At 36.9% G+C, this 23,981-nt stretch overlaps 1 protein-coding gene across 2 annotated transcripts in view; it reads left to right on the top strand.

The window, feature by feature from the left end:
- DROSHA (drosha ribonuclease III) overlaps positions 1-23,981 on the top strand; it is a 75,326-nt gene that overhangs the window by 14,202 nt on the left and 37,143 nt on the right. For both annotated transcript variants that reach the window (XM_075744857.1, XM_075744858.1), the window contains 9 exons: positions 1,932-2,012; positions 3,588-3,674; positions 3,785-3,871; positions 6,843-6,914; positions 8,447-8,528; positions 9,844-9,918; positions 13,288-13,457; positions 17,954-18,078; positions 21,271-21,370. In XM_075744857.1, coding sequence (XP_075600972.1) covers positions 1,932-2,012; positions 3,588-3,674; positions 3,785-3,871; positions 6,843-6,914; positions 8,447-8,528; positions 9,844-9,918; positions 13,288-13,457; positions 17,954-18,078; positions 21,271-21,370 — 879 coding nt within the window. The remainder of the gene's footprint in view (positions 1-1,931; positions 2,013-3,587; positions 3,675-3,784; positions 3,872-6,842; positions 6,915-8,446; positions 8,529-9,843; positions 9,919-13,287; positions 13,458-17,953; positions 18,079-21,270; positions 21,371-23,981) is intronic.

The following is a 23,981-nucleotide window of genomic DNA, read 5'->3' as shown; positions in this document are numbered from 1 at the left end:
ATGCCAGAATGCTTTCTAACTATCACTACATAAACCAGGAATGATTGCCGTGCACACTGGTACGTACAAGTACACTGTCTGACACGGAACTAGATTTTTAGGATGGATCCTCGCAACCTTTCAGTCTGAGCAGTGTGTTTGTTGCTTTGGGTAATCTCCAGCAGTGCTAGCAGTTGCCAGAAAATAAATTGTTAAAGCCAATGCCACCACAGTGGCCTTTTGCTTACAAGTGTTATCTGCTTGTTTGTGTTGCCCTGTTGGCCAGAGGAAGTTAGAAGCCCTTGCCTTAATTTATGTAAAATTGTAATCTTTCAACATGATTTTATCATCACTTCATGATTGCTCTTCTGCATTTTTTCCATGAGTTGTGTCCTTGTTTCCCAAGTCCTGGGCTTTAAAGGTACTTCACATCTCCCTCAGTCTTGGTCTGTGCATTTAACGTAACAGAGGCAGTGTTAGTACTGAACAGTTCTAAGAATTAAGGATGAGATTTTAAAAAATAAGTGATGATTATTTTAATAGCCTCAGTAGGCTCTTATTTTTTGGGCAGTGATTAGCAATTTGCTCTTGACTGCATTTTTTAACTCTCTTCCATTTTATGACTGTATAAGCTAGTAAGGAAGTATGCTTTTACCTGTAAGCATGATTCAGTTTCATTGAGCCTGTACTCTCCTCAGTAGTCTGAGTGTGAGAAAAAAAAATGTGTGAACAAAAAGCTGTCATATCACTCTTGTTAAGATTGCATGACTAAGCTCCCAAAGGAGAAGTGCCCTGCTAATGTTCCTTTGCATGTATGTGCTGTGCCAGTCTGAAGAAATTAAACTGACATTAACGTTCAGAGAATTAACATCAAAAGTAAAAAGTTGTGTCCCTCTCAACTGTTTGAAAACTACATTAACAGCAGTTTGGTGGTTCTTGCTTCCTGAAGTTTCTTCACGTGCTATCTATTTGCTGATGATACTATTTAGCCCCACCATGGATGCTGTTTCCAATTTCAGACTGCTTATAATGGCATGGAAAGTTCTGGGTTTTGTATTGCATTGCAAGGTTGTTGGGGTTTTTCTAAGTCTAAGCAGAACCTTTCAGTTCTTGGATTCAAACTTGGAAAAACTCTATTAAAGCCTGGGGTTGGGAACTTCATTGGTTTCTCAGGTTTGGTTCTGGGTTGTTTTGGGGTTTTTTTAGGTTTTGGGTTTTTTGTTGGATTTCTGCACTGGGCATGATGTTAAGAGCAGAAAGCTTTAGAGTATTGCAGTAATTGAGAGTCTGCATTGAACTCCATAAAAGTGCAAAGAAAGACACTAGCTCTGTACCTTGTGCAATGGCCCTTTTTGATATAGCTACTTGATGCACCCATACAGAATACTAAAGTGGATGTTCCCGCCCCCGCCTTCTTTTTTACTGGTCGTTCACAGAATGCATTTGAAGTGTTCCCATTACTACTTAAAAGTAACAAGTAAAATCTTCAAATGGTCTGCTTTGTGTACTTTTCGTGATAGCCTTGCCACATTGCAGAGGAGTTAATCTGGGATGGGATTTCAGTCAGTGAACTGACTGAAACTATTTGAACACGGAGATTTTAGCATGTAAATACTTGCATGTGCGTGTTTAGGACCTGAATCTCATTTTAGGCAACAGTGTGCTGTTTGTACGTGTAAGAAGTGGAAAAGATATATATGATAGTAGAGTAGTACAATTCTACCGAGAGCATTTTTCCATCTTGTGCTTCTGAAACAGTGATGAAGCTCTAATGCTATTGTGCAGTTTTTCTTACATTAGTCTATACTGTTTTCAGTTTTATTGGCTTAAGAACATCCACTTAATCTAAGCATGACAGGCTTTTAGAAGCATCAGCACTCCAGGCATTAAAACCAACATACTTTTCCAAAATCGTTTTTCAATAAAAACAGAATCCTATTTTTTTTTGACAGATGAATGATGGACCTTTGTGCAAGTGCAGTGCTAAAGCCAGACGAACAGGAATAAGACATGGCATTTATCCTGGTGAAGAGGTAAGTAATTCTAAGAATTGCAATTATGAATACAAATTTGCCGCTGAAAACTCATACTTTGGCTGGTTTGAGTTTTTTTCCATGATTTACAGGCTTAGTAAAAACTTCTCTGCAACTTTAAATCACTTAGTTGGGTAACTTCATGTTTCAAGTGCAATGCCAGTAATGAAATCCACCTGAAAAGTATGGAAAACTTTTGCTTGTTTTTGTTTAGGTCTAGTTTGTTTTTTTTAAGTTTCTGAAACACAATTACATTAAAAAAGAACTTGTAGTCAGAGATCTACCATCTTCAAGTGGATGAGTATGTTATGAGGGCCTTATTTGCTTTAAAAGTAAATAAAATAGGAATTCTGCTGCTGACAGGAGCAGGAAGCTTGTCAGGAGGTGTTCTTGCCTTAGCACTAGAGCATGTCTGCTTTGTAAATGTTCCTCCCCACATTGTGTCTAGTGTTTTTCTTGCAGAGAAGGAAGGAGAAAATTTTAGCAGGAGAAAACTGATATGTAAAACTTGCTGCAGCAAGGCGGCTGCTCCCTGGAGCAAGGCCAGCTGGGAACTTGGCATTTCAGAAAATCTCTTAAGATATACTAGTTTTTACAGTGTCCTGTAGATAAAACTGCCTAGCTTTAAACTGGCTGGCTGGTAACTGTCTTATTGCAGCAGTGAGAAGCTTAATTTGGGGCTGAACAGCCAGAGTAATTAGCATACTTATTGGATGGGTTTTGCAAAATGCACAGAGCTGTGTAGTGGCGTAGCTATCTTGCCATTGCCATCAGGGCAACTTTTGTAATGCTGTTTAGAGTAGTACCCTGATGCTGCAGTAATTTTTTTTTTTGCCATGCGGACAGATATATTGTGAACAGGCTGGTGGCAGCCTTTGAACTGCAGCAAATTGAGTGTAGGGCATATGAGAAACTGTTTTTGTCTGACTGCTTAGGATTTTTAGGTCTTTAAACTGGACTGCTTCAGAACAAGCTGAAAGAAAACATGAATCCCAGGCATTTTGTGTTGCATCAGAGTGTACAGAGGGTTGGCTGCCTTTGGACCTCGCAAGCAGGCATTGCAACATGGAAGACAGAGCAGGGTTAACAGAGCTGCCTGTTGGTGATAGACTAACCCCTTTTCTTCAGGCCCCAGATTTGCCCCAAGCAGATGAGCTGATACCTGTCTATCTCGATAACATACTTTGAGATTTTCTCTTGTGAGGTCCAGGTTCATTTTCATAAGCTTTTAAAATCAGTTTCCTGAAACAAATTTATATAGAAGGGGATATTAGTCTGGTGTGTAAGCAACTAACCGCTGTGTGTAAGGAAGATGGAGAGTCAAATGGAAAATGAAAAAATTACAGCAATGTTTTCCACCTTATTTCCTTTTGAATAGCTTTAAAAATATTTCTGAAAGTGAAAATGTAGATAAGCCCCCGCTTTCCCACTTCCCAGAATGCTTAATTATGACTACCTGCTTTTATTTAATTTTTCCTAGTGCATATTTCATGGCTATTAGAAATGCTTTATTCTCTCTTTTAATCTAAATTTGCCTTGACTCTACACATAATTCTACTTATCTATTTCTTTAAGCCCATTAAACCATGTCGCCCCATGACCAACAATGCTGGAAGACTATACCACTATAGAATTACTGTGTCGCCTCCCACAAACTTCTTAGTAAGTAGTTTATAAATAATTCTAACTAGCACTCTAATTTTGTTTTCAGTGATGGTAGTTCTACTACTCGTTGCTTACTCAATGGTGGTTTTGTTTTTTGGTTTTTTTAGACAGACAGACCTACTGTTATTGAGTATGATGATCATGAATATATCTTTGAAGGGTTCTCAATGTTTGCACATGCCCCACTAACAAATGTAAGTATGTTCATTGCTACATATGTGGGATTTGTTTGGAAGGTAAGCGGTTTCTTCCCTGAAGTAGGACTTATCTAAACCAACGGTGCATATATGTTACAAATATCTCGCCAGCTTTGAGGACATGGGAAAGACACATGTGCTAATGAGTCTCAGGTTTTGTCTTGACTAATTGTGGTAAGCATTGTCTTCAAACTGTGACTGAAACTGTGATGTGCATCGAAGTAATGTTTTTACGTATTTCACAGTTTGGAAGTGAAATAACCCATGGGATAAATTGTTAAAACTTTTAATTGGATTTAAATTGGATGAGGAGGTTTGCTAAGGTGAAAGTCTGAAAAACAGCAACAACAATAAAAAAAAGGCTTTCTCTTTAAGTGACAAATGGATTTTTTTCAGAGATCTACTCTAAAGGAATTTCTCTGTTCTAAAAACTTACCTAGATGTAGCCACTACTTTCTAACATCTGTTCAGCTTCTTCAGGAACTAGGCAAGTTACTGATTTTTGTTAAAAGTTGTAGGTATTTATAGGCAATTAATTTCATGTTTTGAAAGCAAATATAGGAAGAAAAGGACATGATTGGTACTTGACTTTTCCAATATAAGCCATATCTGAATGTAAAATATGCAAATACTTAATTTCTGTACATTTGAATATTTTTTTTCTTATGTTGATATTTCAAGAACTGTTTTTTCAAATGTTGTGGGGTTTGTTTCCTTGGTTTTATACCTGTTACTAGGTACACTACCAATGCCAAAACCCAGTATAAGAGTGTTATCAGTACAGGATTGGCATGTAAGAATACTGGAACTGAGATGCACTGAGAAGAAAGCATTTTTTCATGACAGTTTGTTTGCATAATATATATGACAGCACTTTACTTTTGGTGATCAAGGGAAGGGACTGTAATGTTGATGACAAGTCATTAAGAGTAGTGTTCAGCCCATGGGGTTGTAGTATGAAGCAGCCCTGACAGGTAGCATTAGCTCAGCCTTGGGGTTCAAGGCAGATTTGTTCCGAGACGTTACGTTTTTGCTTTGCAAATGAGCAAAAAGGAACAGTTTTGTTTTACTCCCATTAAAAGGGTAAAAAGACCACCTTATCTTTCTAATTTTTTCATCTACTGCATGACAGGAAGGCTGAGAGTTATGGAAATCTTTAATGTACAGAGAACAAGGAAAACTCTTTTTGCTGACATGGGTAGTTATTGAAGACATTGAGCTTACTGTAAAGTGCACGTGTGTTTTTTCTCATTCCAAATAGGAGAAGTGATCAGCAGCAAATGATTACTTTTTTTAGAGTTGAATATAAAGCAACATCATGTTGTCAGTTCCTGTTGCTAACAGCTATAAAGCCCTTTGGAAAGAATATCTTGCTGTCTTGAGATTATTTTTGGCAACATAAAAACTGCTGTTTGAAAGACATTTTGGAACATATTTGATAACAGGGAAGTGGCAAAGGGTAGGAAAAATAGAGATCCGAACACCAACATCTGTGAATGAACCAAATTTCTGTAATTTGAAGTCTTAGCTTTGCTAAGACTGTTAAGTCTTACTACTGTTATTACTATTACTCAGTAATTATTGAGCAGGTCAGATATTAGGGAAAATAGTATAGTCATAAGTGAAATTATAACTTTAATATAACTACCACAACAATTTTATAGTACCAACCACATGTTCCTTTGCTATGTATTTGTTTGTGTACGTGGAACTCTAATTCATGGAGATTTTGGTCATGGTCACTTCTCTAAAGCATTTATTTTCTATTCAGTACAAAGGAAAATACCCCAGGCTACTGAGTTTCTGAATTAGAATATCCTCTCCTGGTTGTACTTGTTAGAAAGTAAGCAAACACTCCCTGTATTTTTTTTTTTTTTTTGAAGCCCTGATGATTTAAATGACAGGTTTTCCTCTTATTCAGATTCTAAATGGGATATTTGACTTCCAAGGGTTTTTTATTTTTTATTCACATTAATATTGCATCAAATTATAGGCAATGCAATTTTTTATTTGATTGTTTGGTGTAGGTCCTTAGTTTATCATGTAGATATCAACAGATTTTTGTAGACGAAGTTAGTTAAATGATTGACTTGCAAGAAGATGCAAGCAGAATATTGCACCACTGCTAAGTCCATTGATTTCGGTGCAACCCCAACACTGTTCAGATATTTATTTGTGTGCTTATCAATGCAAAATAACCTTGGGTTGCCTCATTTCCACAGACCATTGAATTGTTCTAAGATTCTTTTATGCTTGCAAGGCCAGTGAATAGTAAAACTTGCTAAAAGTTGTAGATATGTAGGGTAGGATTAGGCATTTCTGTAGTCTTAGCAATTTAGCATTTTTGCTTTTAAAAAATCCAGTTAAAAAAAAATGCCTTCAGCAATCCATGGACTCTGCAAACAAAGGAACCTTTTTTCAAAGGTGAAAAAAGGAATTAGCTACTTGTCTTACTGGTTAGTTGAATGAACTTCTGAGAATATTTATTGGATGAAATTACTATAATCCTATAAATTAATCCTGAAGTTCTTATATTGTGTTGCTATGACTTAAAGCCACATTTTAAGACAGTATAGCTAACAGAATTGGTAGTGTGCTAAAACCACCTTGCCTTCAGGTCACTGGTGTGTTGTGTCACCAACAATAAATTCACTTCCGAATATACAAGTAAGAGAAGATAGGAGTTTACTGAGCTTTGCTTTTTCTTCTAAACAAAATTTCATCTCCAGTAGATGGCATTATTTAATCTTCCTTTACCATCCCTCCTGTCAGCCTTGTGTTATTACAGAGGTGAAGGTTAGAACTGTACTTCTCTTGTACATGCTTGTGTTCCTGTCTTTGCGTGATCCCCAGAGCAGCTGTTAAGTGCCCTTTTCAGCAGACAGTAATACCTTTGCATACAAAATTGTATTAACTATACATTTGGTGCTGTATAGTTTTTCATGCTGAATTTCTATTTTCCTTCCAGATTCCTCTATGTAAAGTAATCAGATTTAACATTGACTATACAATTCATTTCATTGAGGAGATGATGCCTGAGGTAAGGAGGATAATTAGTCAAAAAGTCAGAGTGGGTTATGAGTTGTTGATATCCTTAATGGATTAAACTCTTTAGAATCCCATCTCATGAAGTCTCTGAGACAGGCTGTGTTCTGAATGAATGGCTGCAAAGGAACTTGCACTCGCAGGTACTAGCATAAATCCATCTACCTAGGCTATGGTATATTAAAATCAAATAGTAAGAAGTGCTTATATCCATAGCTGATTTTCATTTTAAGTTATATACAATATATGTCAGGTACTTTTATCTGTAAGTGGAGTTAGGCATTACCCTTCTTTTACAGATGACAAAAATAAGGCATATGGAGATGCTGGTTTGCCAGGACCGCATAAGTCAATGGCAGAACCGAAAGTTAATCATGAGTTTGAAGCTCTGAAGACTGCTTATCAGTACTTAATATAAGCTGTTGCCAAAACAAATTTCCGGTGGATACAAACAAAGCGCATTCAGTTCATAATCTTTTTTTTTATTACAAATTAATCCCTGGTGAAGCCAGTTTATGAAGTAAATTGCTGCAGTGGAACAGCATATGTAGGTACATAAACCCCCTGCATATAACTACGAAGATAGGATCGGTGTATAATTTGGCCATGTATATTTACATTTTTCTTTCTAGTTATCTCTCTTTTTGTTGCCCAACAGCATCTGAATATATGCTAGAGCCCTGAAATTCCTTAGCAAGATTAATGTGATCAAAGCGATTCATTTCTTGTTACTGAATCTGCTGTGTTGTCTCCAAATCTTGTTCTAAAACAACAAATGGCCACCAAGCAAAATAGGGAATTTGATTTTTTTTTTTTTTTTTTTTTGTACTCCTGGTCAATTGGCTGCAGCACTATTTGCAGACTGTCTTTACTAAAGCATTCTTGCAAAAGATATTCTTGTTGCATTTGGAATTTATGGCCGGTATCATACACATGCAATTTACATCAACCTGGCCTGATTTTGTTAAGGCAGGCTTTTTAAGTTCTTTCACTTCTGAATGCAAGCTTTTTAACTTGGAAGACCTTCTTCCCCACTTGATGAGAAGAATCTTACTCTTTTTTTTTTTTCCTTTGTTTTCTCTCCTTTCCTGTTGGCTCTTAAGGTCAAAATCCTCAATTTGTGTTGTACTGATACGTTGCTATAGAATTGATAGCATGTAGGTTCATGAATTAATTCAAGTGAATTATGAAAAATATCCTTCTCAGAAATGTCATCTGTTTGGTTTACTTGGGTGAAAGGGTTTTAGTGCATGGCAAATTATTGCAGATTCATAATTTCTGCCAATAGTGTTAATTTCAACATTGATTAAAGTCTTCATTACAATGTGTTCTTGACAGTGTTTTCTGAAGAGATCACTGTATTATGTTACAGTAGATGATTACAGATATATTAATACTGTTTCCAAAGCCCTGTGTCTAGCAGTTGGCAATTATGAAGACACTGTTTTTTTCATTTTTTAGTTTAAATATACATGAGTGGCATTATTTGTATTATATAATTCTAGGTGTTTTTTTTTCTTTCTCCAGAATTTTTGTGTGAGAGGTCTTGAACTGTTCTCTTCATATCTATTCAAAGATATTTTGGAGCTCTATGACTGGAATCTTAAAGGTAACTTTTATTTAGGGGGAAAAAACATACAAAAATCCAATTATAATTGCACCTCTTGTAAATAGCTATTTTGTAAATGTCTGTTTTGTTATTTTCTTTGGTTTAAAAAGAAAAAAGTGGGAAGGGGCCTCAAAAGAACAAAGTCAAATTTTTGTTTATGTGAGAGGGACAAACTTCCACTTTGTTCTTCAAGCAGATGAATTATATTAGCATTCATTAGTGGGCTGTAGGAATTAAAATGCACAAACTTTATGGCACTGCATTCTTGCAGATAAACTAAATTTCTTCCTTAATCCTTAATTACTGTTTTTTAATCAAACAGTAAATACTATTGTATGTTTAATATTGCACAGTATTGTCTGTGTGGTATTTTTGAAAGCCAAGGTGTCAGGTAAACTACTCTTATCTGTTTTTAGAAGCGAAGACGCAAGTTACTTGTAAAGTATTTCTCTGCAGTCAACTTACAAAGCAGTGTCATACAGACAGCCATAGAGGGATAACATATCATTATAGCTGAATGGTTTTGACTTGACGAGATGAAAATACATGTTTCTGTGAAGACTGTGACAAAGGAGAATTTCAGGGGTGATCCTTCCCTTGGTCTAAAAGAAAACAGAATATCAAAGGAATTTCATTTCAGAATCTGTACGTGTGTTTTGGCGTCTTGACTTTGTCTATGGAGATGCACTATCCACTTACTGCAGTTAAACAGAGGAGCATACAAGTTTCATGCATTTTGCGTAGCCACCTTTGTTTTGATACGCAATGTATTCTAATATCAATGTTGTCTTTCTGGTTCTGATTGTTCTTTCTTTTCTTAACACTGGGTGCTTACTGGTTTTGTTTTTATTTTCCTGAAAAGCTTTGGATGATGAAATAGGAAACAAACAAAAAAAACCACCCCACAAAATAGCATCATGGAAATTTCCTTGTCTTTATCATAACCAAAAAACACCCCACTAATTGGGAGGGACTAATAAACTACTGCTTGTGTCTGTAAGGCTTAAGTGAATTAGTTATATAAAACAATTTTTTCTGTATCACTGTTTTAAATAAAACTACTGTGTTTTTGTTAGATTTTTTTAATTTTTAAGTTATTGTTGCTTTCTTTGAAATTGTCCATGTGAAAGCCTTCACTAGAAGTTGTTACTCTGTTCCTCTCTGCTGTCCATTTTGTTACTTTTTCTGATTGAAACTTAGGCTCTATCAAATGTAATCACTGTTCATTGATTTCATCTGCAGCAGGGTTGCCTTCTTTTTCCTTTTGCGAATATATTGCTCTTCCTAAATTTTCTGTATTTTTTTCATGTTTAAGGTCCTTCACTTGAAAATGATTCTATTTCCTGCCCCAGATTTCACTTCATGCCGCGATTTGTGAGATTTCTTCCAGGTAATGTTTGTATTATGTAGCTTTATGGAAATTAGATCTAAAAACCAAAAAGAAACAATCAACCAAAACCACACCCCACAAAAAAACCCTTATTGCATAAGACAAATGATTCAGTCAGTGTAGAGGTCTGGTGCTTCCATCTGAAGCTGGCAGTGCTTGCTGGCAATGTGGTTGGTTTACTCAGAACTCGGGTTCAGGTGGGCAGACCAAGTCTTGCTTCCAACTTTTGTGTCTGTCATGGTGATTTTAGGCAGTGCTGGGTCATCCTTGTCCTGCCCTGCGATGGAGCTGTGGCATTTGAGGAGTGCTATTACCTAATCTCGCATGTGAAACTGAATTCAGTGTCCCCTCTGCTCTTCAGGATGCTATGTGATTATATTAAAATTCTTGATGTGCAGTTTTGAGGGTCAGCATGATTGGCATCTCTGAGCACATGTTGTTCTGATTGTTTCTTTCTTTATGTTAATAAAAGCTTAGACCTTGCAGCACAGTGAAAGACAGAAAAACACCATTCCAATGCAATTCAACCCTACCCTGCCAGCCAAGGACAAGCTTCAGTGTGGAGCATTATGCTTGTTTTGAGTGAACAGCTTACACAGGCATTTAACACATCCTAAGATACTAGGACAGACTTTCAGTTGATATAAATGTCATGGCTCCATTGGAAATGCATCCTGCTGAGATCCTGCCAGTGATTGCTCCAGAAGGGTTGTGTGGACAGGAGAATGCGTTTCAGCTGCTGGACTGAGAGTGCAGATGGGACGTGGAACAATCTTCATCAAGAGGGCTGTGGCCTAGAGGTGCTCTCTGCTCTGGGCTTTCAAACTTAGTTGGGATATTAATTATAGCTGTAGCTAAATGAGGTTTGGCTCGTTACTGTGGAGAGTACTGATGGCTAGATGACTATATTTCTAATTGTTGTTCCTTCCTGGATATGCAACACTGTTCAATCAGAAGCAGAGCTCTGAGGCTTGCTAGCAAACATTGATTTCGTTCTGCTGAAGCAATTTACAAAATAAGCCATCAAGCCACATGTGGCTGATTAACTTGACCTCATCACAAAATGAGAACAAGTTTGACCTGCCTGGTTTCTGTAGCTTGAGGGTGTTTTCCTGTTAGTTTGGGGTTTTTATATTCTGATTTGTTTTATTTTAGTTTAGAAATCAGCTCTTTCTGCACTGTTGGATTGTTGGATAAGTCTCTATAACATGTATTCCTGTGTGCTTTGTCTTTAAGGTTCCCAGCCTTCTAACGCTTTATAAAAATTTCTTTTTCCTGGTATTTCTGCATATATAGTTGCCTTTTAGCATCTTTATGACAGATTATTTTTTTTAATCAAGTTTGCATTTTGTATTCATTATTTTTGAGATATCCTTGGAGTTTTTTAATTTCCAGAGACTGGGCATCTATTTCCTTCAGGTATGTTTGCAGAACATTATTTATCTATGTCTAATCAAAGAAGATATATTGGTGCAATGGATCTCCGCACATCCATCAGCTGTCTCTTCAAAGATAGAAATGAATTGCTGATTTCCCATCCCCTCTACTTTTCTTTCTTATTTTTCTAATACGGTCTAAAAATATGAGGTTTGGGATGTCAAGTTTTCTGTGTGGATTCCTTAAAGACAGGCCTTGGGGTAGCTCTAAGCTTTGAGCTAATCATCCTGGTTTTACTGAGTGCCGGAGATGTATAGCATGCAGAGTAGTTGCTGTATTGTATTCATTGCCACAGATTTTTATGATGATAAATATATTTAAGAGAGTAAAAGACTAGAAAAAAACAAACATTTGAGGTCCCAAGTACTTCATGTTCTGACTCAGGAAAGGTCAGGTCTCCAACTACTGTTTAGCACATCTGTCTATAGCAACCTGTAACCTTCTGGTACATGGTCTTCAGTGAGTAAGGCTACGCTTTTTTTTTAGCGATTGTTGGAAATGGGCTGCCCCTTGCTTAATAGTATAATCTAGTTACTGTCAAAGACAAAAGTCTGTAAACTGAGTCCCCCTTTAATTTGAAGGAGAATTTTGCACGTTTAAAAATCTGCCCCTGTAGCTAAAAATTTGCCTGTTTAGGAGTATATTCTGTTTCCAGTGAGGGTTGTGGTGTATTTTCCCCATTTAAGATTCCCTATTGGAGTTTGAATTAGGTTAATTGTTTGAAGAGGCCAAGATATATTATTCCCTTTCATCTTTTCTATACCATAGTGCTGTAATCCCAGCTGAAGTAAGAGAAGTGCCTGTTCCCTCATGTGTCTCGTAGAGGACATCATTTTATGCAATGCTGCTGTTATACAGCAGTTCTGCGAGGCTTTTCCTGTGTGCCTGGGATCACATTCCTTGTGCTGTGACATCATCCCCCATATCGTTCTAAGGCTTTACTTCTGTTTTTATCTCCATTTCTTTTTTTTTGTGTGTAGTGATGGAGACAATGTACTCAGTTGCAGGACCAAATTGCTCCTGCTTCCTGGGGAAGGGAAATCAACCCTTTTTTGTGCTCTGTGTGGATGAAACTTGAAGGTGCCTCCATACCTACAAATTAACACCCTGTTGTTGGAGGGGGTTGGAGAGTTGCGTGTCAAAATTAAAGCACTGTAGTAACATGTCTGTTGTCTTACTCCTGTGAGTGGACATACTGAATTTGAATAGTTGGTGTCTTCTGAGTGCTGGTCTGTCAGGACCATTACTCACTCATCCTTCCTGTTTGCGTCTTCACATCTGTAACTGGCTACCTGGAGTCAGACAGATGTTTATTATACTGTCTTCCTTTGTTACAAGCAGCCTTTGCTGTGCATGTTTCCTGGGGTCTCAGAAGTATTTAGTAGTTTTCATGTCCCCTTGATTCATTTAGTGACAGAACACAGCATGAGGCTCTTTAGTCTTCATTACTGCAGGTACAGCATGTAAGAACTACAGATTAATTTAAAATGCAAGGATAACTTACTACGTTGATCCAGAAGTATCCTGTAAAATTTTGAGTGTTCTTTAAAAAAGCTGCATAAATGCCTAAAGGCTTTTTAACTACCATTGTAAAAAGAACGATAAAAGTGTGAAAAGGAAGACATAACTGGAAAATACAACTGATTGTTCTGCCTACTCATTTTAAAGTTTTTTCAGGCAAGTCAGAAACTTCAGCTTTACAGTGTGATGAAACTGTTACTCTTCCTGCCATTACCATTATAGCTTCCAGTTTAGCAAAGTGTTTATGCATGTGCAGTATTAATCAATAAAACATTTGCCTTCCTATTTGTCAAGTCACTTAAGCATTTTGCAATTTATTTTGCTCATACAAATATTTTGTGTTCTGCATATTTTCTCTTGCTCATGCTTTCAGATATTCTTTCCTCAATGTGTTTTATTTATGTTTTTAAGATGGAGGAAAAGAAGTACTCTCAATGCATCAGATTCTTCTCTACTTGTTACGATGCAGTAAAGCTCTGGTGCCTGAAGAGGAGATTGCCAACATGCTTCAGTGGGAAGAACTGGAATGGCAGAAATATGCAGAAGAATGCAAAGGGATGATCGTTACCAGCCCTGGCATGGTAGAGCAAATATTTCTGACTTATGAACAACCCAATGACACATACATGTCTTGTTTCAGAGAGGCTGCTAGAGGCTGAACTGGAAAGGGGAAAGATGACAAGTGACAGTTGCAGATTGCTATAGGAACAGTTCATTGACTTGTTCCAACCCTGTGAAGAATTGCACCCTCTGCTGCTCTACCCAAGGGCAGATTTCCAGATGAGCACCGTTTCAATGTGTGCGTTAAAAGGAACGGCTGTATTTTATGTACATGAAATTGTAGTTTGCTCCTCTGCCTTCTTATTTTCTCAGACAGTCTTTATGTGCATGATCTCATTCTCTTTTCCCTGACATAGGACCAGAGAATTAGTAACTATTCGCTATTTCCTTTCATCATCTTCTTTTGACCCCCTAGCTCTGTTGAAAGTGCTCTAACCAGATTCTGCCCTGGATATGGAAAAGGTGTTTTCTGCCTATGTGTTTTTTTCCACATTGTTTCTATGTTGCTTTCACTCACACTGAGGAATTTTGTGTACATTAATGAATGCATCCATTAATTTTCAGTGCCAAGCTTGAAGCCCCTATGGCCTTATTATTTTTGAAACAATTAGTATTTTAAAGCATATGTTCTCAGAACACAGTACCTTTCAACTCCAGTGTTTATGTGAATTTAGCCCAGTTTTCTGACTGTCACTCTTCAGAAATGTGGGTCATGAGAATAGATGATGTCCACTAAGAGCTGCAGGGTTCTATTTGCGTGGTTCGATCAGTATTGCACAGTGGTATCTCAGTAGTAGAGGTGTGTTTTGGACCTAATATTATAGACTTCTCAGTTGTAATATCTTTCTTTCTCTGACTTTATTTTCCTTCTTTGCTCATAGCTCAACTTCTTAGCTTCTCCAGAAAAAGTGTGACTTGGTATCATGCCTAAGGGGAAATTTAGTTTGCTAACTGAAAAACCTGTCCCCAAACTGCAGCCAAGGTGACTTCCTAAGTATATTTTTCAAATTCATATTTTTAAGTGTAGCAGCATTACAGTTAGTAAACTACGTTATAAGCTAATAACAACTTGGGCAGGATAATCTGGTTTTCCTTTGATTTTCCTTTTGATACAGTATACATGTGAACTCTCACTATGGAAAATTCTACTTGAGCTGGTTAAAACTGAGTGCTAAACAAGGATCTCGTAATAGGAGTTGTTAGCCTTAACTGTTTAATTTAACATTGCCTGTCGTTTCTGTGTTACAAGGTACGTACTAGTGCACAAGTTGTCAGCACCTGAATGGTATACACTGACACAACTTCAGTGGTTTGCTGAAGATAGGCCGATTTCAGCTAGCTGAAAACTTGCTTTTTTTGTTTAGCATGAAGGAATGCATATATGCTCCTTCCTTGTGTCACTGAACTGTAAATGCCTATAAGTGCAGTTTGTAAAGTGGTAGTGTTAATTTTGAGATCTTTTGTGATTTTTACTGACAAACTTTGCATTCTACAAGATGATGTTTTCAGAGATGCATGTGGACATCAAAATATGTAAGCATAAAAGAAATCTGCAGCACTTTGAAACGTCATGTTATAATGCCATCATTTGAACATGTTTTTTCTGAAGAAGATAGTAATGACTTTCTTAGTTTGTGGATTTTTTCTGTTCATTGCAGCTTATTCTGTTGAGTATGAAAGTAAGTGAAAAATAGTGTGAAAGTATTTTCTAAGCGTTTTACAACGTTAAAAGATAAAACAGTTCTATTATAGAGACAATGTGAAACTGTTTTAGAAAATGACAGCTCTTCAATTTTATCCACTTGACACAACAAAGTAAACCCACTAAATTTTATTTTGCTGTTTTCCTCCACAACATCATTTAAGAAATAATAAATCCTCTTTTGAGCAGATTTAGATTTTATATATGTATTTTATTTTTTTTTTCAAAGTGACATGTATATATGCATGACGGCGAAAGGAAATCCCATTTACTTAAACAACTAACAATAGTTCAGCACTATTTAAAAAATTTAATTTATTCATAGTGTTTCATTAGTTCAGTGAAACTTTGTGTTGGAATAGATTTAAAGGTTCACAAATTTTAATCCTCTTTCACACTTTTTCTTCCTAAAATATTGTTGCTTTTCTCACTAGTTCGAATATATATTTTAACATACTTTTATACTACATCTACATGCAATCTCATCATGTCTTCTAATATCAGCAAAGCATTGATTGAGGTTTGGAGTAGGAAACAAAGATAATGGGCCTCTGTTCTGTTAGAATTTCTTTGTTTTCAATGAGATTTTAAAAGGAAGGTTGTGATTAGATGGTCTCTCACAGCACTTCTTTTAAAAGAACACAGGGATAAAAATCTGGAAGAGCAACATCTAATTTGCTGGTGTCCTGTCTGCTGGTGTGCAGTATAAACCATATGTTTCTGTATGGTGCTGTTTGTACTTTAAACCTTCAGAAGCAACACCAGAGAGGAAGCTGGTTTTCACCATGTAGAAGGAAAAAAGCATAGCAGAGCTACTCTCATAACTGTCAGTGAAGGAACAATTGTGATTGTTTTAAACAAGGATTTCTTTTGTTCTGGTTGTTATCAGGCATCTGTGAACAGCTGCGTGACTGAGTGACAAAACTCGAAGGCAGTGGCATATAAATGGCGAGAAAGTCTGGTTTTGAGTGATTCTGAGGCCACACGTTTCACACACACCCTGCTGCAGGCATATTGAAAGCTCTTCTCCCTTTTACACTTTTGAGGATCAGATTACTTCTGTTTAAGTGTAAAAGATGAAATATTTGAAGAGGAAAATATAGTCTAATTGTTTAAAAATATTTGTTATAATTAGTGTATTGAGTATAATTATTGTTTGATATTCTGTTAATCATATTTTGCCACCTCGGTTCTCAGAGGAGTTGTTGTGTAGCAAGGCTGCTTTTCTAAGGGGGATAGGAATGGGGGAACTTCCTCATTTTTAATGTTGAGAGGGGAGAACCAACAAACAGCTTTTGTGAAGATAAACATTTCTCAAATTGGCTTTGTGCAAACTCAACAAAACCAGATAAATTTCAGGACTTTAACCTCTGGTTTAGAGAACAACATTCTGCCTGCTACAAATCCTTCCCATGTTCTTCATTAGATTTTTTTGTCCAAATCCCTCTTTATTGGAAGTGCTGTGGGGAAAACCTTTTCTCCTCTTTTTTTCTTTTTTTTTCTTTTAAACTTGGCAACATGAGCTAATTAACTTTTAAATATTTTTCTCTTTTTTTTTTTGGCTGGGGAGATGTAAACTTATGTTCGGTCATCGTGTCCAAAGGGAAGCTGATAAGCATTTGTCCCTTAGAAAATATTTCTCTAGCTGGATGTCAAAGTTTTAAGTAAGTTTTTGGGTTTTTTTCCTAGAATAGATTGGAAATGTGGCCACCTGATGAGACTTACCTTTATTTCTAGAATTGGCTTTGCTTACCCATGCAGAAAATGACTCCTGTAAACAGTTCTACCAAGGTGTTTTGAAGGGTGAAAGCTTTGTTCTTGACACAGTTTCTATTGTTTTGTGAAGAGAATGGTGGGAGCTGTTTCTGTAGCTCTGAAAACCATCTTTGAGAAACTCACAATGCTAAATTAGAAGTTTTGAGATGCAGGTAGCTAGAAGTAATGCCCTTTTTCTGAAACCTTAGACAAGCAGAAAATACAGGCCTCATCCAGCTGATTGCAAAGTGTGGAGTAAGGAGGCACATAACAAAGCAGCTTGGCCAGGTAATAGAGAAAATGTTTACTTGGAGACAAACTGTGCACCTTCAGCTGAGTTTTTAAATATGGTAGATGAGTGATCAAGGGCTCTGTAAGCAGCATTTCTTCTGCAGTGATGTGCAATTACTCATTTTCTGTGTTTTTAGAGGTGAAGCGAAAGTTGCCTCCTTCTACACTCTCCTTTTTAACTATAAAAACAACTTCTGTTTTGAAGTGTAAAATGGACAAAAGTCTCCTCATTATACAAGACTGTATTCCTCATTGTACACATCAGCCTAGGAGCCTTTTCCAAGAGTAGCATGACAGATTTATTTTAATGCTGTTTAGTTCGTGTGATTGAATGGATCTAATAATGGCTTCACTTTCTTTGGGAAATCAGGAACAGAGGTAAAATTAGAGAGGTAAGCTGATCTTAGCAACCTACTCAGGCATGTGGGAGCTTAGATGCCAGAACACTAATACTGATTTTATTTCCAGTGTGATGTTCGACTAAAGAAAGTTGCTTTGAGTTCTTGGAAATAATCAAACTGTAAATTTCCTGACTTGTAAAATGAAAATAAGATGATTTCCTTTTTTCACTGGGAGAGCTAAGTCACTTAACTTTGTTTCAGTCACCGTCATTGCCAAATATTTATTCTAATACTAATGGTTTGTTTTATGTGTATTTCAATAAGCTTGGAATATTGCTGCTTTGTGATTACTGGATAGTGTGGGCTAGAGGCAATATTTTTTCCATGGAGTTGTTGTCAATTAAGTATATTTTGTTTTTTCTCCTAGAAACCCAGCTCAGTTCGTATTGATCAACTGGACCGTGAACAGTTCAGTTCTGATGTAATTACTTTCCCCATTATTGTCCACTTTGGGATACGACCTGCTCAACTCAGTTATGCCGGAGATCCTCAGTAAGATGTTTTTCCTTCTATCTTTTGTTCAGAAAATCGTTACTGTTGTCATTTGTGACTTAAATAGGGCTTGTTTATGTGCTTAATTGAGTCCGATATAAAGCTTAGTGCTTATGGTATTGGACACTAGCTCTTGTAAATTAGAGAATATAAGGTATAACTTCTTTTTCCTGCCATAATTAAGGATTTGCTGAAGTAAATGTGCATGCATGTGCAATATGAATTTTCTCAACCTGAGAACAGCTCTTCTAGGTCAGACTAAAGGTTCCTTAAGCTCCACATTATTTCTCTGAGAGGCTAGATGTGGATTTTGAGAGAGAGAATAGTGTAAAAGGAAGGCAGAGGGGGAGAAATACTTACCCAGGCTTCCAAAGGTCTATAGCATATGGACTTCTGAGCTCAAGGATGTATTTTGATCACTTTAACATCCCTGAATGGACCTTCCTTCTCTAAATTTCTCAAATCACTGTTTGAATCTTTTCATGCTACTGACAGGGAGAAAATTCCAGGTAATTGTTTCCCTAGTACTATTGCGTATCATATGAAAGAGGACTGACTTTTGTTTCAGATCTGTTACTTGATCATTTGTTTAGATGCTCTTCAGGTCTCGCATCTAATAATGAAGAATATAACCATTTTCTGTTTGCTTTCTTCATGACATTCATCTTTCTTTCAGTCTGCCATATCCTACTTAGTTGTCTCTTTCTATGCCTTGAAGGATCAAGTCTATGTACTGTTCCCTAGCTTGGAAGCTGTTGCGTCCATGCTACTTCTGTCTGTACCTTTTATATCCTTACGGAGATTTGGAAGAGTGGAGAGAAAGAGCAGAGAGAATGAGAACTTCAGGCAGAAGTGGGTTAATGTAGTGGCATAAGAGTGATTGCTGGATTTTGTTCACAATTCTTAATTTCAGGGAACTCTTCCAGTGATTTGGAGACTGTTTTTCTGAATGATGACAGCCAGTATAGAGCCCATCTCTTGCGCATGTGTACTTCAGGTTGTCTTTTTCCCCATGCATTTTCCTCCAGTGTCTTTTAAGGACGTTGAATTTCACCTGCAGTTTTGAGGCCAAATCACTCCTATGTGCATGTATGACAGACACACTCTTCTGCAATTCCTTGCTGAGAGTTTTAGATTGACTATGGTGGGAAGTGGGAAGAGTGAGTGCTTATCCAGATGATAACATATTTTTCTTTTGGCTTTGAGTATGACTTTTAATCCTCCTTGTCTTTTAGTTTTCTTACCTATAAAAAGAAAATAATTCAACCAAACAATATAAGAACCATCTCTATTTTGATGCTGAATTTTTTCATATTTATAAGGTTCTAGTACCTTGCATTGAAAACAGTATAAAGATACAAAAATTATCCTTCCCACACTTTTTTTATTTTAACTTTCCTTAAAATTTCCATGACTTTTTTCAGAGCTGCTTACAGAATTTAGGCATGCTTCTTTTTATCAAAGTAACAAAGCAGTTTTTGTGAAAGACCTCTGCGGTGCCATCATAAACCTCAGGCTTAATGGTAGTGTATGTATGAAATAGGTAGTCCCCAGAAAAGATTTTCTTCCAGTCTGTCTTTTCTTTATGAGGTTCTAATATAGAATTATTACATTGTTATTGTAATCTGTTTATTAATTCTCAAACTTAACTGCAATAACAGAGCTCGTTCCACCCGTATTAATACTAGCAGTAAAACTTATATTGTAGATAATAGTTTCAGGTTCTTGTTTTTGGGTTGAAACCTCCTCATGGCATTTGTTTGTTTTCTGGTTTGTTGGTTTGTTCATTAACTCACTTTTCTTCTTTGGATGGGAATTTGACAAAAATAGATGTGCTATTCTGCAGATTGCAGAAATGCGGAGAACAGGGCATAGGAAAAAAATCTATGAATTGACCATTTTAGATGTGTTTATAGACTTGGAAAATATCAGTATCTCTAGAGGCAGAGAGTATACATTCAAGAATGCTGCAGAGAAATAGCTATGGAAAAAATGCCAATAAGAAGAGATTTGTGTGCCTGTGCATGTGAGATGCTGGGAAGATTACAAAATAGTAAATGATGCAGCAGCTCTTTTACTGCTTTGCCACTTAGTGTGGTAACTTCCTACTAAAGCCACTGCTCTAAGTTGGTGCTGAGGAGGATCTTTTATAATATGAATATAAAAGAAAATAATAATTGGGTAAACTTCTTCCCCCTCTCCTCTAATTCCTTGCTTCCTATTAAAAGTCTGGGTTTATGGTTTTCCTTGAAAAAACTACAGAGGTGATACTATTTTGAAGATAGCATTGTTTCCTAAGGACATGAGGTCCATATCATGACTTCTCTTGGTTGCTTCTCCCATAGTAACTTTTTGAACCTGTTGGTCATTAGCAGCTGAATATAATGGTGGGATGTTGTCTACAAATGCAGTAAGTTAAGTTTTGTGAAAAACCGTGCTAGATCACAGAGGGACTCCCACTGAGGAAAAGTTCTGTTATTGCAGTTCATGTGTAATTAGACACCCTCTTTTCCTGTTTGAAAAGGATAGACAGTTGGAGAAAACCAGAAACCTAAAGTATATGCTAACCACAGAGAAAACTTGACTTGCTGTTTCCATTCAGCACAAACCCATAGGGAATGCAACTTTTGTTTTGCTGTTTGCAGAATGACTTTGTGTTGCACGTGACTTGTACAGCTTTTCCTCATGTGCTTCACTGAGAAGTTTCAGTCAGCGTAAAGACAGACACTTGTTGGGAAAGGTTACTGTTGCATTTCAGTGAGTGATAGGTGAACCCTGTGGAGAAGAGGGAGTTTTCAGCTGCCTGAATTGAGGTGGCACATTGCAGGCAAGTCTTTTCAGCATGCAGAGGTGACCCTTTGGAGAGGACGGGTGGGTATCTGGGAGACCTGGGTTCTGCCCTGAGCTTTGCAGTTTACCTCACACTGCACGCTAATGCCTCCTTTCTGCTGCCATGCCCACCCTGCTGGAACAACTGCAGAGACACTGTCACCTCTCTTGGAAAATGCTTTGAGATTTTTTTTCTAGAGCAAAAAGATGCTTGTAGACATCCTTTGTGATATGGGTATGTTATTAGCAGCTGGTGTGTTCATAAGGACAAACGGTGAGAGACTGTTTTGTGTATTGACCGAAATAATTGGTTTTCTGGTTTTGTATCGACCAAAATATTGGTTTTCTGGTTTTGTCCTTTAGATACCAAAAGCTGTGGAAGAGTTACGTGAAGCTGCGTCACCTGCTGGCTAACAGTCCCAAAGTCAAACAGGCTGATAAACAGAAATTATCACAAAGAGAGGTATGCTGGACCTTCCTAAAACTGGTGATTGAGCATGGTAATTCAGGATAGAATAAAGCCATATGACCATCCTGTTTATGGAAACAACAGAAATCCTGCACAAAAGATTTTCTTTTCAGGCTGTTAACACTAATTTTATTTTAATCTTTGCTTGTTAGTGAATGGATTTTTTCCTTTTTTCAGCTGTCAACCTACTGCAAGTTTTTTCCCAATTATAGAAATGATCATTATAGAACCATAACTTCTTTATAGCCGTTGCCATTAATGGTTTCAAGAATTAGCATACAGAAGGACTTTTTATTTCAGAGTGCATTTTTAACTGACTCATAACTTTAAACATTTCTTTTCTGAGATAAAAACTGCTATGCTTGTGCCTGGTTTTAAACCATAATTTATTAGGCAGCCTTAGTGACATTCCTTAAGATCTTTGAGTCGAAACCATATGGTTGTTGTTATTTTCAGTAATCTTTAATGACAAATACCTCATTTGTTGAATTTTTCTTTTCTCTCTTTTTTCCTCTTGAAGTAATGAGCAATAAGCATTTCCTAAGTGCAGATGCTCAACTAATTGGGAATTAAAATCAGAAAAATAAAGTCACCTAAATATAGAGTTAAAGCAGCCTGCTCTCAGGTATCTATTTTTTTAAGATCTTGGACTGACACTTTGAATTTTTTTGGCGCACGTTTACCAGGCACTCTTACTTGGACAACTTACGTAAAGAATACATGGAGGAGAAATTAACTTTTTTGGTACTGGATGTAATTTAATTAAGTGGTGTTGTCTATTTATTTATTCATTAGAAACCCTGATGATTTATAGAGTATCCTGAGTTGGAAAGGACCCATGAGGATCACTGAGTCCAATTCCTGAGTCTTTTCCAGTTTGCTAATTTTGTAGCTTTGGTTGCAGTAAATGTTTGATACATTTGACATTGCACCTGATTTTTTTTATTATTACTGCAAAGCCTAGTATGCTGTTGCATGAGCAAGAGTCTTAGTTAACATTTTATATATGCTGATATTAAATAAGCCCATAGCTTCTTTATTTGTAAATGGGGAAAGAAAAACAATGTTGTGACTTAATTGTGCCACAATTCTAAGTAAATAAAAAATTTTGTCCCTATAGGAGGTGATTTTGTTTGCTACAGCTTTCTACGCTCAAAGCAGGTAGAAGGGAAGACCATTTTTTTATGGGCATCTTTTCATTAGGGACTAATGGATGACTTATTTGTAAAAATGTAGTGGATTGGATGTAGGGGAATAATTATCTTTTGCTTCAAAAGATAAAATGCTCCTTTGCTATTTATCACTTACTGTGTGGTGTGCTGCTTTTAGTTTCTAAATCATATTATCTGGATAATGAGTTTATCAAGTAGTTTACCATAAGAGTGCCATACAGGGCTGAAGCAGAAGCTTTATGTGAGGATAACCTATGCATTTTGCCAGTGGAGGTGTCAGTAACTTAGAAGGAGCAGTAGGACTGCACCTGACTGGTACATGGGCTTTTAAAAATTATGAATCGTATATTACGAGTAACACTGGAATGCTCCTGAGCCAGTCAGCCTAAAAGTACAGCTAGATCTAGCAAACATTGTAGCAGCTCTCAGAAAACATTCAATGACATAGCCTTGAAATGCAAATTTTAGGCAATGCACAAGGGGTGCAGTGCTGTAAGCATCTCTATTCCCTCTGCCATTGGTTATTCACTACTGCAAGATTGTATGATGTTATTATTTGTGACAAGGTCGTGCCTAGGGGCTTTATTCCTCCAACCTAACTTTGAGCATTTACAGCAGGTGCATAAATTGGGACCTGAAGGTTCCCTTTGAAGTCAATGGAGAGAGAAATGCATTTTTTTGAAGCTATTTATCCTCCTTCATTGAATATAAAAGGAGCCAGGGCTAACCAGCCTCCTACCCTAGACGCCTCAGCATTGAGGTGTCTGAGGTTTCATGACTCTGCATCTGGATAGATGCACCTCTTGGAACCACTCTATGAGTCTCTGCAGAACAGAAGACAGAGCCCATTCCTGCCTAGAGATGCTCACAGGCTTCAGACTGGAAGCTGGGAAGAGATGACTTTGAGCAAGTGCACTGTAGTGAAAGGAGAAGGAGAGGGAGGCTGGGTTGCACCTTTGAAAAGTTTCCTGTTCAGAAGCAGGAGGAGCACTGAGGGAGTCTTTATCGTTAGTGCATGCTGTGTGGGGAGCTTGCATACCCTGGAGGCTTTGTAGTATTGGAACCAGGAGATCCTGATCCAGGGGTTATTTATTTTAGCTGTTTTTCTTTCATTTCATTTTTTATTTTCTTGTAATTCTTGTAATTTAATTTTCTTGTAATAATTGTCAGAATCTTTTAATGATTCTGTCCCTGTCATAGTTTCTAGAGACAAACTGTTTACACAACACCAAACAGCCAGTTGTCAAGATGAAACAATTTTTTTTTTTTTTAATTGAAATAATATTGGTAGATTTCATCATAACAGTGATGGTGAATGCTGACACCTTTCCCAGACTAGGAGTACTAAAAATGTTGAACAGGAACTATTATGAAGTAGCTGAGATCACAAAACAAAGCCTTTCTTTTACTTGGTCTGTTTTACTCCTACTGAA

Source organism: Balearica regulorum, chromosome 2, assembly GCF_011004875.1.
Source record: "Balearica regulorum gibbericeps isolate bBalReg1 chromosome 2, bBalReg1.pri, whole genome shotgun sequence".
Lineage (NCBI taxonomy): Eukaryota > Metazoa > Chordata > Aves > Gruiformes > Gruidae > Balearica > Balearica regulorum.
The sequence above is the reverse complement of the archived record's forward strand: the minus strand, read 5'-3'. Positions and strand labels throughout refer to the sequence as shown.